The sequence below is a fragment of the Fukomys damarensis genome, unplaced genomic scaffold (genome assembly GCF_012274545.1).
Source record: "Fukomys damarensis isolate Sample0158 unplaced genomic scaffold, DMR_v1.0_HiC HiC_scaffold_28, whole genome shotgun sequence".
NCBI lineage: Eukaryota > Metazoa > Chordata > Mammalia > Rodentia > Bathyergidae > Fukomys > Fukomys damarensis.
Genome location: NW_022900940.1, coordinates 35,814,289 through 35,829,680, shown reverse-complemented (window position 1 = coordinate 35,829,680; position 15,392 = coordinate 35,814,289). Strand labels below are relative to the sequence as shown.

The window sequence follows — 15,392 nt, the reverse complement described above, 5'->3', positions numbered from 1 at the left end:
GCAGTGTCGCTCAGCTAAATCCCCAGCCAAGTATTAAGCTTTTAAACTCTGAAGATGACAATTTCAACTTTTAAAATCTTTACAGTTTAACCTTAAGCTATTCCTTTCAACTATTTTGTAATTTGAAACTTTTTTACTTCAATTATTTTTTACTTTCAACTATGTATTGAACACAGAACGAGTTTCTAAGAAAATACCTAATGAGGAAGTTTCAATGTTAAGTAAAACTAGACATCTAATATAACTTGTCTGAATATGGTTTGTCAAACTTTTAGAATTAAATATGTATAGTAGCAACTTTCAGTGACTTCATATTCAAAACCAGCAACTTCCTGAGACTAGAAAGTTAGCAGAGATGATCAGATTTAAGCACTGTGCGACTTCTTCTGAAGTGAACTCTTTTATCCTAGAAAAAACAGAAAAGTCTTATTATTTCACTGAAAATTTCCCATCATCATTATTGACCTAAAAAGTTACAAAATATCGAACACATTTATTTCAGGCTTAAATATTACAAATAATAAGGAAAAAAGGTGATCCTTCTGGGGAAACATCACTGAACTTTGCAACAACAAATGCATCAAGACTGGCTAATAAACTCTGAAACAGAAGACTTAGGTTCAGTACCACATTAGGTATTTCTTAATGATTTGGCAATGGTATCCCTACTGACAGCTGGTGAAAAAATTATATATATATATCATAAAAGTATTGTTTTTAGTAACTGGCCTGCATCTGTTAGACATTATAGTCTGAGAACAGCGCTCCACTTCAATTTGAAACCCTATGGTTGTAGGCTAAAAGATCTAAGTTTTGAGTAATTTAAAAGTGTATCTTTAACCTATGAAAATGTATTATTACTTAGGAAATGAAGAGAAACATTTAAAACTCAGTTGTTCTCTTGATGGGACTGGTTACAGGAAATGCTATGGATGACAAAATCCAAGGATGCTCAAGTCTCTTATATATAATTATGTGGTATTTGCATATTACTGGCATGGGGGATTGTATGTATATATTTTGTGTGGTGCTAGAATAGAATTCAGGGTCACAAGCATACTAGTCATGAACTGTACCACTGAGGTACATTCCCAGCATGTCCTATGTATTTTAAACCCTCTCTTGGTTACCTGTAATAACTAACACAATGTAAACTCTGAGGCAATTGTTTGTTATGCTATGATATTTAAGAAATAACGGTAAGAAAAAATCTTAGAAAAAAAAGTTTTAGAAATAGGAAAGGGGCTATAAACCAGCAATGACAATGGTATTTTCTTCTCTAAACAATTAGTTTAAAGGTGCTTTTTTTCTAGGGATTAAATTCAGATATATAAAAAAGGGTGACTTTTCTAAATTATGTAACCTAACAGGGTAATATCCTAACTCTTCTAAGTCTAGAAAAGGGGCCACAAACTTGTATTTTCAGAAGTTGAGTAGGAAACCTAAGATTGTTTTGGGCTGGACTTCAGACAACAAAGGGTGGATTTTACAATGGAAATAGTAAATATATCCAAATATCTGGATGCATTCAATTTCAATAAAACAACATTTAGTCAATTAAAACAGATCTAGATGTCAGACAACTGTAGGCTGCCGATTTCTGAATTATAGCCCAGAAGAGCAGAAAACTTTGGAGTTCAAAGGAAGAGTTTTGTTTAATACCAGATGACAATTTCAAATGCACAGAATTTTCTGCTTTGAAATGAATCATTTAAGTAAGTACCTATTTAATCTTTGTAACTGTGGGCAAAATAAGCTGTCATCAACCTCAGCTCTACCTATATTGTACTATATGAATGCAGCAACTAAAGAACAAATGTCAACTTAAAATGAATGTGCTTATTTCCTGTTGCAAAAATGTAGAACTTAATCTAGCTACGGCTCTTCTCTTCTACATTATAAGATACCCTTGATATAACTATGAAAAAAGCTTTAAGCTTCACTCCGTATCCACTCATACATAGAATCAAAGCTATTCTCCTGTTTGAAGTAACAAAAGTAATAGCTAAAAGCTTCCTTTTGAGTGTTAAGTGGTGCAGACACTTTTGGACAAATCCTGAGAGTTCCTCAAAAGGCTAATTTTGTCCCACTATTTGTCATTTGGTACTGTATAAGCAAGCTAGAACTTGTTAGTATCAAATGGCTCATAACTCATTAGCCTTTTCAGTCAAAACAATTTGTTTGGTAGTCATTTTTGGTACTTGTTGTGCCTCCCGGAATCAGTTAACAATGAGTATGGAGTTACCATTCTACTAAAAAAAAATCTTCCCCTACCAAACACAATATTCCTTCCCATTCGACCTTAAGAGAGCTTTATTCTTGTGTGTCCTTCAGTTCAGAATTCTAAACACTGGAATTTTAGGAATGGATGCAAAAGCTCATTGGCAGAGTACATGCTCAGCATGCAGGTGGCCCTAAGTTTAACTGCTAGCACCAACCAACACACACACACACACACACACACACACACACACACACACACCCCTGGAGTGTTAATAAAGTTGAAAACTGGATAAAGAAGATGCGGTTTTTCTATAAAATGAAATATTACTCAGCCATAAAGAATGAGAAAATAGATTCATTCATAGGAAAATGGATACATATTGAAGATATACTCCTAAGTGAAATAAATAAGTCACACATGTGTAAACACCAAATAGTTTCCCCGGTGTGAATAATCTGCAATAAAACATAAGATCCTAATAAGATTACTGTCATTTAGAAATGAGAAGAAAGGAGCTAAAGGTGTAGGGAAGGTGAGATGGGTTGGGGGAAGGGTAATAAGAGAAAAGAAAAAAAAATATGAGATAATGAAAAGATGACAATAAAGTGTTTGTAGATGGGGAAGGGAGGAGGGGGTGAAGGGAGGGCAGGGGTAAGGGGAAAAATGAGAATCTAGACTTGTCACGTAGAGGTACAAGATCCCAACAATGAATGTAACTGTACTATATCCCTAAAATGTACCAATAAACTCAAATAAAGCTGAAAAAATATTAAAAAAATGATTTAAGTGATCTGTCCACCTTGTGTACAGAATTGGAAACCAGTAGAAGTAGCAGAATTACAAACAAGACCTTTCTTAAACTCAAGTATCCATACTCTCACTTTACCAACTATGAATCATCTTCCATTTGTTTCTACTCAGCTCTAACTGGTTCAATTTTATCACTTCTTTATTATTCAAGAAGTTCACCTCTTTTGTCCTATTTAGTCCAATATTCGTATTATTACCTTCTGCTTTCTAAAATTCTGTCGCATTATTTGATTAAGCCAGTATTTTCCCTCAGTTGTCTTCTCTTATGAACTCTATAAATTACAAGCTTTTGCTACAGTGCTCTTTCCTAAAGACAAACTTTGAGCACTACAAAAACACTGCTAGGTAAACCCCAGTCACAGTAGATTACTAGGTTATAGTAAAATATCAACTCGTAATACTAAAATACATATACTACAAAGAAAAAAAAAGATACTTCAACGCTAACATGTGTACTTTTTAAAATCTCTCATACTGTTGTTCCTTTCATACCTTGAAGTAGTCATCCTGAGTAACAAGAGTGTTTCTCAGTCTATTCTCCGGATTAAACAGACAAGATACTACTGTCTGAATGCTTCGGTCCACAGATTTCTGAAATAACCAAAGTTTATAATACAGACTTCTTTTATTTATGGTTAAGGGCTTTATTTTTTAAATATTAGCAAATATATAGTTATTTTTAAGAATTTTTGCATGATTCAAAATTCTTACCACATATTAGTATGTACATTTTCTCCCAAATTTTTAAAGAAATGTCTCATAACCTTACTGACAGAATACTGGTTTTAAAAGCTGATTTTATTAAAACATTGTGGTATTTTACTTAAGAGTCTTTAATTTCTCCTGTTAGACAAGAACTAGAAACTCTAATATTAGTTTCAAGAAAAATATTCAAGACAAAACTTGATAATGTAATTGTATTATAAACTATTTTAATTTTTTCCAATTTTAAAATTGTGTATCAGAGAATTTAGCCTGTAGTTTAGTTCTCAATTTTTTTTACTGAAAAAAAAATGATCAGTATTATGCATGCTTTCAGCACATTGAGGGCATTCACATATCTACCCATTCATCATATAAAAAATTCCAGAGTGAATGTATTATTATGATAGGAATTCACTCTTTCAAAAACCCAACTATGCCTACTTCAGTATTTCAACAATTAATGCTGACCCCATCACTCTTGAGAGCTCCTGTCATGTTATGGAAAGAACACCTTAAATATTATCTAGTACTATTTAGCTAAGTAAATGTTTATGAAAGATAAGGTGGACAGTGTTCATACTGATTGTTCTTTCAAGGACTACAGTTTTCATGGAAATCTTCCCATTGCATTCTGCCAAATTATACTGCTATAATATTTACTAAAGTAAGATTTTTAAAAAAATAAGAAACAATAAAACTGGAAAAGATCACTGAATTAGAAACCAAGTATATATACTGTTTCAAATTTCATTAACCTTTATATTAATAGCTAAATGTTAGTAGATTACTTAAGCCCTGAAGTTTATGGTTTCCACCTTTAAATCTGGATAAAGATGCCTGCTTCTTAAAGTTATTATTAAAAATTGAAAAATAAATATATAATATAATTATCAGTAAACAAAATTAGACGTTTGCCTTCTGTGGGCCATTTCCAGAGGACAAAGTAGCTTCATGAACTGAGCAGTCATTTGGCAAAACTTCAGCTCCTGGATCGACTTCATTATAGTGGTAGTTAACAGTTGTATAAGCCTGTATTTAAAGTGATAAAATTGTAATTAAAAAGATATACAGGTACATTTCTATGTAATCTATTCTCAAAATGATGAGCTGATAGTAAAAGTTTTAATGTAGTTTATATTAAAACATTATTTCAGAAACTGAAAGTGAATGGCTGAAATGCAGTCTTTTACTATAAAAGGTCTTTAAGTGTCAACATAATCAGAATTAGAATCTAGAAAAACCACTATGTAGTAAGGTAGTGCTAAGTCTAAATCCATATTCACACTATTTGGATTATAGTTTATCAATAAGTAACCAAGCACTTATCATATACAGAATAGCCACTGCTAAAGCATATGAAACCAAGAAAAAGCACTACTGATCTCTCTGGTGGAGTATATAATTATGTTAACAAAAAATAATGAAGTATAATACTATAAAGGGGATTAAAAAATATCTACAGAAATATATGACACAGCAAAAGTTCAAGAAATTACAATAAACAAGAAAACACTTTAAAATGAAGACTAGAAGCATATACATTTAGTTAATTCATTTTACTGGTGGTATAAGCATATACATTTAGTTAATTCATTTTACCGGAGGTATAACGTAACTCCTTTGTTCCCCAGCAGGCCACTGTGGCGGCATCTTTAAAAAAAGGCACAAAACTTATTCAAATATTTGTATTTGTTTTAACAAAGCCAGGAGATAGACAATATTAAAGTATCTATACTTGAAAGCACAAGGTCCTGAGTTTGATCCCCAGTACCCCCCCAAAAAGTATATTGTTATAACATAGAATACAGAAATACTTTATGTCTCTAATACTTGTGGTTATATTATTTCCATATATAAACTCTAACTTTTTCTGTTTTCTACTGCTAACATTCGGGAAAACTTGTGGTATCTTGAAATTAATACCACAGGCATGGTTATAAGTCATAAATATAGCCATATCTATGGGAAGAAATTCACAAAACTATTTTGTAGCTGCCAGTAAAAATAAATAATTATCAAATATAATTAGAATTTTAGGCTCTTAAGAATTAGATAATAAATTTATTTCAACCTATCCTCCTAAATTTTTTTATGACAGTCAGCCTGGATGTTTTGGCTATTTGATATTGATAATGGAAGATTATGGGAAATAAAATAGGAGATTCCAAATCTTAGAAAACTGTTCTAGAGAAAGTTCTTTCCTAGTCAAATATCATCCTATTATTTTTAAATAATTGGAATGAATAACAGAAGTCTTAATTCTAGACAAACGCTTGTTTTCCTTTAATTGTAGGCACACTTTACTAGTTTAAACAACACACATTTGGGAAATTTATATAAATAAATTCAATGCCATAAAATTATTCCAGTATTAGCCATTTTGTTCCCTCTTAAATTACCTGATAATTATAAACAGGCAGTTGATAACCAGTGATGACTTGAACTGGTGAATTTGGATAAGGAGGATATGCCTGAAAACAAAATTTACAGAAAAAATTTACAAAGAGAAATTTTTTAAATCAGAAAAAATATTATTCATAATTGACCATGTGAAGTAGGAAGAAAAGCGCTAAAGGTGTAGGGAAAATGGGAAGGGTAGGGGAAAGGTAATAAGGGAAAAGAAAAAAAATATGACAGGGTTGGAGATTTAGCTCAACAGTTCGGTGGCCTGCCTTGCAAGTGCAAGGACCAGAGTTCAATCCCTGGTACCAAAAAAAAAAAAAAAAAGACAAAAATAGATCAAAGTGATCATGTTTACACAAAGAAGATATGTTATAAATATTAATGTATGAAATAACTGAACTACAAAGTTATGGGAGATACAAAAAAGAAATAGAAAAAAATTAAAATAGGATACAAAATGTACCAATAAACTCAATAAAAGAAAAAAAAAGAAAAATATTATTCCTAAAAGAAACATGGAAATATTACTTTTCTATGTATAATTGCAGATTCTAAATGGTGACTGGCTTCATGGAGAAAACGATACACTTTTTCTCTGCCTTTTTGGGCAAGGGAAAAGGGATAAATGACAAGGCAGAGTGACTGGCTTTGCAAGGCTCCATTTACCTTATTTAGTATATTCATCCCTACTCAGACGTTCATTCTTACCCTGGCAATCAGGCTTGAACAGGACAGATTTCCATGTAATTTAAACGAATACACCCGTCAGTTCTTTATGAAAAATACTTTTAGACAGTTTTGTATTAATTTGACAATATTAATGGGAAATTTGTAGTACTCCTTCAATCTTAAGTGTTTTTCTGCATTTTATTTCCAAAAATTCAGAACCATTTAATCCAAAATTAGAAAACAGATAATACTAAAAAGTCTCATATGCTTCTGTTTATTGACCTGAAAACATGTAAGTAGTGGCATACATGAGTACCTAAACTCTGTAATAGTTCACAGTAAATGTTAGAAACAAGTAGGCCCTTTCTAGTTATGTTTAGAATAAGAAAAGTAAGTATAGATACACCCCTTATTTCAGGCAGATGGAAAAATTAGACAAATTAAGAGATAGTGCTGAATTATTTCACTATTAGTTGCTTCTTTCCTGGAAGTTTTTCAAACTGAAAAAAGGAAAATGAATTAAGAAAACCAATGTTATTTATTATCAATAGGCAGTAGTATGTTAAACTCTAATTTAAATATTAACTAGGAGCAGACAAATTACATCAGAAACTCAGTTTATAGATACAGTAAAATACATCACAAATCTACACATTCCAGAAGTAGAATAAATCCAGAAGTCAGTAATTTGTATGTTGAAGTATCCAGAAATAAGAAATGGCTAGAAGAACCCATAGCCTTAGAGAATAAACTGGGCAGACATAAAAAGAAAGAAAACTTGCCTTCAAATATTTTAGGAAGCATCAAAGGGGGGATTTATTTTATGTAGCTACAGAGGTTGTTAAGATAAAGGCTTACACACTACATGAAAGTATTTCTTAGTTTAAGGAGAAACACTAAGAAGGAGAGATTTGTAAAAAAGTGACAGATTTCCCATTATTCAAAGTATTCCAAAATAGACTGTATTATCACCTATTATAAAAATTATGGATATAATTCTGGAGATTAAGAAAACTATAATAAATGAGGGGTGGGAAGGCAAACAATTCTTACCTGAACATACTGAGTTATAGGACTCATCATGGTTGGAGGCTGCACATAAGTTTCACTGTTTGGATTATTCCAAACACTCTGAAACTGTGGTGGAGGAGGAGGATTAAAAATCAAAGGACGTGGCTGCACATGATAAGCACCTTTTTAAAAATAAAAAAAGGAAATGAAGCTCATTTTTAGTTCTTTGAAAAGCTACATATTTCAACAGAACAATTTGTTTTCTTACTCACATAAATTTTGTTTCCTGATTGCAGGGCCCAGTTTCAGCTTTTTACCATGGAAATTTATCTGTGACTGAAGACAAAACAGTAATAACACTGTAATTTTCAAGTCTTTACTTCTAAGACTTGGGTAAATACCTCAAGGTGTCTAAAGTCCCTATTATCAGAAAAAAAGTGATGAGTACATACAAATGAAAATTTGTCACCGTGAAGCCACTTTATCCTCACTACTGTACTGTAAGTGTCAACAGGTATCAAGTAGCATTTGATCAAAAGATCTTCTACCTTGTCTTCACTTGGTCTTGTGTCTAGGTCATGAAGATAGATGCTCAAAAATAAACAGGTTCTGACAAGTTATATAAGATTATTCTGTTTTTATTTGAAGCAGGAACAAAAGTATATCTTTCTCTGTATTTTACACAATACTGAATATATTTAACACTAAATAGTGCATTAAGAGAATTTTCCATAAGAAAGACTTACTTCTACTATCTTCTGCACATCCACGTCATTGTAAAATGAAACAAATCCATAGCTAGACAGGCAGATAAATAAAGATAAAATCATCACCCACAGAACATGGTTTAGAGCATTCTAATATTCTATGAAATAATAAAAGTCATGATAAAAATGCATAATATGCTGAATAAATATTTGAACAGTATATATAACAGACCCTCTGTAAATATCATTGCTTTTTATTTTAACTAGCTTGATGTCAGAGTGTACTGAAATTAAAGTAGTGTGGGAACTTCATTAACAAAAAATTCTTATCTATGAATTTGAATTTAAGTTACCATCTAAGAGCCAATAGTTAAAATTTGATATGGTGAGGGGCTGGGGATTTAGCTCAGTGGTGCCGCCTCCTGCCTCATGAGCACAAGGTCTCAAGTTCAATCCCAGTACCAAAAAAAAGGTGAAAAGCACAAAAAAATTTCTTTGAAAAAAGCAAGTAATCCACTTGTGTGAAATGAAGATAGGAAATACATACATTAGGAAAATTATTTTAAGTAAAAGAATTGACAACAAACTTATCCTTTGTGTGAAAGCAATTAAGAAAGCAACAAATTTCATGTATTCAAGTGTCAGAATACCAGTTTTGAAGTTGTGTTTTTGATATTCTACAGATGCTAGAGTTGAGATTTCTGATTATTTATGGTGAACATATGTTTTACTCACCCTTTGGACACACCAGTTCGATCTGTGATTATCTTCACTTCTTTCACTGAACCATATCTAGCAAAGAAACTTCTTATTTCACTTTCATCCATCTATGGAAAAAAACTGGACTTTACAAAAAACTAAAACATTCAAAAATTTAAAGTCTATAAAAGGAGATTTGATGGCAAAGAAGTATCTTCCCAAAGTGCCCTGAAACCCACAGCTCTTGGTCAAATATTTTTAGTTTCTATTTGTTAAACATAAAACCAATTTCAAGCTGGCATGAATTATAAAAAACAGGGCCTAAATCCCATTATTCACAACATATTTCAAAATATAAATAAAATATGAATACAATACCCTAATATCAATCCCACCAACAAAAATGGTGTTTGGCATGATTTTGCCTTCTGGTAAAACATAGCCTTGGCTGGTGGTAGCAGATGAGGATTGAGTACTGGCCTCTCTGGAGATGGTTGAGTTTGGAGTCTCAGAAGACTGTAATTTGGAAAGCAGATACTATAATTAGATATACAAAAAACACACACAATGTGAAACATAGTTTTTATATTTAAAGTATAAAACATTTTGTGTAAATCACCTTCATTGTAAATTAGTCACCAGTACAGTTTAGTTTGGGCTTGGGATTTAGAGGAGAATGGCATAAAGTTCAACAGGAGTATATAGTTCACTTTTCTTTATTTTTTTGGTACGGGGGATCAAACTTGGGACCTTGCACTTGCGAGGCAGGTAACAATACCACTGAGCTAAATTCCTGGCCCTATAGTACACTTTTCTAAACTAACTGTTACTTGTCACCATCTTTTGTACAACACTGTGGAAGAATACTAATTTTATATTTTATAGAAATACTATATGAATTGGTTATAAAAGTTCAGATTTGTAAAAAGTTATTCTGCTCTGAAAAAAATAATTCTGCTCTGTACTAATAAACTTACCATTTGGCAAAGTACATTAATAAAAAGCATGATAAGTCTTTTAAAAAACCCAACCCCCCCAAAAAGCTGCATCAAAAGAAAATAAGCACCAAGCTAGATGTGGTGGCACACGCTTGTGATCCCAGTACTCAGGAGGCTGAAAAAGACAACAAGTTTGTGCCCAACCTGGGCAACACAGCAACTTTATGAGACCATCTCAAAACAAAACAAAAAAATTTTAAAAAGGGCCATGGATATAACTCAGCATGAAGACCCTGGATCCCAGTACCATTACCACAAACAAAATAAAAACAAAACAAAAAAACCAAACACCAAAGTTTTAAACCAATTTGTTTTGCTTAACTTTTCTGGTCACCAAAAATAATAAAATTTACAACTTTAATATTCTTTTGGTTTACTTTAGAAATGGAGTATGAAAACATTATTTGCTCACAAATCACAGCTCTTGCAAAAAGATGTTATACTTTTCCTTGATGCTACAGTGTTCAAAGCATCTTTTGAAGTAAATGTTTTTCTGTTTGGGCAACACCAAATCAGTCACACATAATTCAAAATTTGTATTTTTATTTGAATACTTAATTTTCCTTTAATTATGATAGAGTAGTATTTCATGACAGTGAAGCAACAGTATCACACAATTCTTAGGATTTTCCTTCTTTTGTGGTCCTGGGAATTGAGCCCAAGAGTTCAGCAATGCTAAAGCAAGTACTCTTCCACCAAGCAACATTTTTAGTCTCTTTTAAAATTCTGAGACAGTGTCTCAGTAAGTTGCCCAGACTGCCCTGAAACTTGTAATCCTCCTGCCTCAGCCTCCTCAGTAGCTGGGTTACAGGAGTGTGCACCATACCTGGTTTAATTTTTCATCTTTTCAATGTCTTGTAATTTTAATTTTTCCAAATAAAAATGTATTACATAAGCTACATTATCCTGGAGTCTTGAGATCTGACTGAATTTCTCTTCACTATAGACAAACTATCAACCCCTTCTCAATTAGTTAATTAAAAATCCCAAACATAAAACAGTTCTGAAATTCTAGATTTCCTTTTCTCCTTAATCCCTTTCTTCATTTGTGGATGAATTTTTATTTGGATACATTTTTATTTGATGAGCTATTACAGTACTATCTGTTTCTGTACCACAAATAGATGTATCTTTGAGATGTAACATCTGATCAGAAACTGCTAGGTTAACAAAGGGTTATGACGATGCATTGATACTTAATCAGGGAAGACATTTAACATGTTTGGAGACATTTCTGGTTGTCACATTAAGGTACACTCCCAACCTCTGGTGGATGGAAGGCCAGAATACTAATAAACATCCCACAACATAAAGGATAATCCCCCAAACAAAGAATTGCTAGGCCCCAAATTTGAATAGAAATGTGGTTGAGAAATCCTGTCATAGTGCTAATAGAGCCGAAGAGAAAAATACTGCTGGGGAACACCTTGCTTTTCAGTGTTCAGTAAAATAAGTCTTTTCAGGACCTCCACTTCCCTGCTTGAAAAACAAATAGAAAAGATCTCTGATGTCTTCTAATTCTCATATTCTATTTACAAAAATGAAATGGATGTCTGAGGCAACAGCAATTTGGTTAAGGAGGAGAAAAAGGCATAGGAAGTCTGGATTTGGCTTAGGTCTTATAAATTAGCTCTCTTCTTAACTGGGATAGTAAACATAAAATTGATTTAATCACTTTAACAGTGTAATCTTAAATTAAGGTACCACCACGTCCTTGTTTTTAGCCAGCAGGTGGTGCTCAAAGCTAACAAAGTACAGTACTGTACTCCATTTTAACAGGATTTAAACAGGGATTTAAAGATTCCTACTATGAATATAACTATAATTTACATATAAAATATCCATAATCAAGAAACCATTTTATACTATCACCAAAAACACTCTATAAATATTTTTGCTCAGGATGTGCAAAAGTTTGATATTGAAATATGATCATAACCACCACCATATAAAATATATTAAATGTAAAATGTAATTATTTGTATTACTTATACCTTCAAATGAGTTGGTGGGCTTTGAAATGAAAAATGTTAGGATAGTAAATAAGGATGCGCTTGGAGGCCCTCATCAAGTAATTTTTATTACTGCTACTTATGGTAATATATCCCCTGTGGTATCTTGATATCCAAATGACAAAGATAATGAAAACCTGAAGAAAATTATCATAATTAAAGTTCTTGGGATGTCACCACTGTTGAAAATATTATTTAATTCAGTAACTATGTCTACATGGTAAGCAAACAGATCTAGATGTATTGAACAAGAAAAAGTATAATTTGTGGTCATCTAAGTTACATCCATAGGAATAGGAAGGAATAAAAAGGCTAAAAAATAAGAAGCAAAACATAATATGTAAAGGTAAAAGATCCCAATGATAAATATAACTGTAATGTTTCCTTTAAATGTACCAATAAACTATTTTTTGGTTTGTTTGGGTTTTTTTTGGTACTGGGGATCGAACTTGGGTCCTTGCACTTCTGAAGCAGGCAGCACAACCACTGAGCTAAATCACCAGCCCTGTACCAATAAACTTAATGGGAAATTTTTTTTCTTAAATTAATTTTTCAAAAGGCTAAAACTAAAGGAACAGGAAATGAAAATAAGAAGAAAAACTAAGTAAATCCAAGAATGAATTTTTGAGTTGCAGGTGTTCAAGCAATAATGAGCAAATGGCAAAGATAAGCAAGAGAGCAAAATTACATATCACATGTGAAAAAGAAGACAGGACCATAGATTATAAAAACATCTAAACTATGGGAATAAGTGTGGAAATCTCAAGTGAAATAGCCAACTTTCTAGAAAAATGTAGATCTTTTACAAAACAATCTTAATATAACAAATATTCGATCCTACATCAAGAGTAGGGGAACCACCCAAGACATCAGAAATAATGGTAGAAGAGGCAGAGGAAGAAAAAGGCAAATTCAAATACTGTACTCTTCTTAAAAATCTTTTAGTACTATGTAATGCATTTTACAAAGCTAAATATAGCCTCAAGATGGTACACCCCTGTCCATTTGCAAAGATGAAAAATTCCAGCAGCCTATTTTTAAAGTCCCATAATTGAATAGTTTATATTGGAAATGCAAGGATGGACCATTTTTAGGAAATCTGTTCCTTTATCACTGAAAATGCATTTGATAAAATACAGTGTTCATTTTCTACTTCTTTTAAAAAGCTGAATAAAACAGAAAACAGGTGAATCTTATTTTTCTATCAACCTAATTCTGATTCATTATGGAGCTTAAAGTGAAAATACTAGAGTGGTTTCCACTGAAATTAGGACCAAGGTAAAGGCACCTTCTTAACACCACCACAGAATTTTTCACTATGTGTGATAAAAGGCTAATATTAATATTTCTTTAAATTAATAAAAAATACACAAGTAGAAAGCTGGGCGTGGTGGCACTCACCTGTAATCCCAGCACTCAGGAGGCTGAGGCAAGAGAATCGCTGTGAGTTCAAAACCACCCTGGGCTACATAATGAGTTCCAGGTCAGTCTCAACTACAGACCCTTTCTCAAAAAACCAAACAACAACAACAATAACAAACCAACCAAAAAAACCACCACAAGCAGAAAGTTCATGAAAAAATTTAAAACACATTAATGGTAAATTTCAACTTCAATGATTTTTTTGTGTGTGTGTGTGTGTGTATTCTGAGACAGAATCTCCCTTTGTAGTTCAGGCTGGCCTTGAGCTATGTGGCCCAGGCTAGCCTCAAACTCAAAGCAATCCTGCCTCAGCCTCCCAAGTGCTGGGATTACAAGTATGGACCACCACAACCCACTTCAATTAATTTTTTCAAAGGCACATCAATATAGTGAAATGTTTTGCATTATTAGCTTGATAATTTAGAAAAGTTTTTAATACCTCTCATTGGAAAAAGAATGGAGAAAAGGGAAATAAAATGGTACATGCTTTACCAAGGGTAGCTTAAACTTTTTTTTTTTTTTAATTGCCATAAAAGGGGCTCTTTCAACCAGTAATTCCATTTCTGGAAATTTACCTGAAATAATTAATAGTAAAACATATCAAAATATTTATAGAAGGATATCCATTACCATATTGTTTTAATATTGAAAAATAATCCACCATAAATGCAATGAAACAGGTAATGGTATAACCCTTACATTATACATTAAAATTACCTTAAATTTATCTTGGGAATAATTCCAAACTATATTAATTGAAAGATGCAGACTCGTATTGTATGACACAACTATTATAAAATAAAATTTACCTATTTATATGCAATATAAGCACACAAATAATCTGAACATATACACATCAAACCTAACAATTGTCTCAAATTTTGTAATTAAGATTATTTTCTTACTGTAATTATTTGCAAATGAACAAATGTGATTTTTTTTTTTTTTTTTTGGTACCGGGGATTGAACTCTGGTCCTTTTGCTTGCAAGGCAGGCCACCGAACCACTGAGCTAAATCCCCAGCCTCCAAGCAAATGTGATTTTATAATCTTAAAAAATTAGCATTTTATCACTTTACCTCTAATAATGGAGGAAAAAATCGCCAATTATTAGTTATAATAATTTACTGTGGCCAGTAATTATCAATATGGAAAACATATTACTCGTTAAAATAAATTTTTAAGATTTGTGATGTAATTGTGTATAAATTTCCTCTTTTCATCTCTAAAATAGAACCATTATTAAGGAGTCTATACACATTTCTGACTTAATAGATGGCTAATGTGTTCACAGAATTATATCTTTCATGGTAGTGTAGTGAGTCGACTTTGCATTTATAAAGGCTCCCATAAAGCATACCCAAAACGGCATCTACAAAATGTACATTTTATTAAAAGTTTCTAGTTTCTCAACAGAGGAAACAAATGTTCCCTGTGTTATAAAGTCTACAGTTCTCAGAAGCAGCTACCGGATTCACTCTCGTGACTCAACGAGACGGCAACAGAAAACGTGGTGCATACCGTTGCCCCATGAGCGAGCAGTACTGCTGGTCGCCACCTGCCCGAGGAGGCCAGTGGGCCACCGTGAGGACGTCCCGTAGGCAGGCTCCTCCCACGCGGCTGGGCCCCTCCCTCCACGCGGGGGTAACCTCCGTCTGAGGCGCCCCTCCCCCAAGGCCACCAGTTCTTACGCCCTCAGGCCTGGTGTCACCTCGCGGATGCCGCCGTGGCCT

General features: G+C 32.8%; 1 protein-coding gene across 1 annotated transcript in view; it reads right to left on the bottom strand.

Moving 5' to 3' along the window:
* Window positions 1–253: 253 nt before the first annotated feature.
* Dazl (deleted in azoospermia like) overlaps window positions 254–15,392 on the bottom strand; it is a 15,587-nt gene continuing 448 nt past the window's right edge. Inside the window, exons 2-11 of the mRNA XM_010612787.1 lie at window positions 9,607–9,744; window positions 9,265–9,356; window positions 8,569–8,620; window positions 8,095–8,158; window positions 7,865–8,004; window positions 6,139–6,210; window positions 5,339–5,389; window positions 4,655–4,768; window positions 3,527–3,625; window positions 254–406 (exon numbers count right to left, since the gene is read on the bottom strand). Coding sequence (XP_010611089.1) covers window positions 347–406; window positions 3,527–3,625; window positions 4,655–4,768; window positions 5,339–5,389; window positions 6,139–6,210; window positions 7,865–8,004; window positions 8,095–8,158; window positions 8,569–8,620; window positions 9,265–9,356; window positions 9,607–9,744 — 882 coding nt within the window. The 3' untranslated portion in view covers window positions 254–346. The remainder of the gene's footprint in view (window positions 407–3,526; window positions 3,626–4,654; window positions 4,769–5,338; window positions 5,390–6,138; window positions 6,211–7,864; window positions 8,005–8,094; window positions 8,159–8,568; window positions 8,621–9,264; window positions 9,357–9,606; window positions 9,745–15,392) is intronic.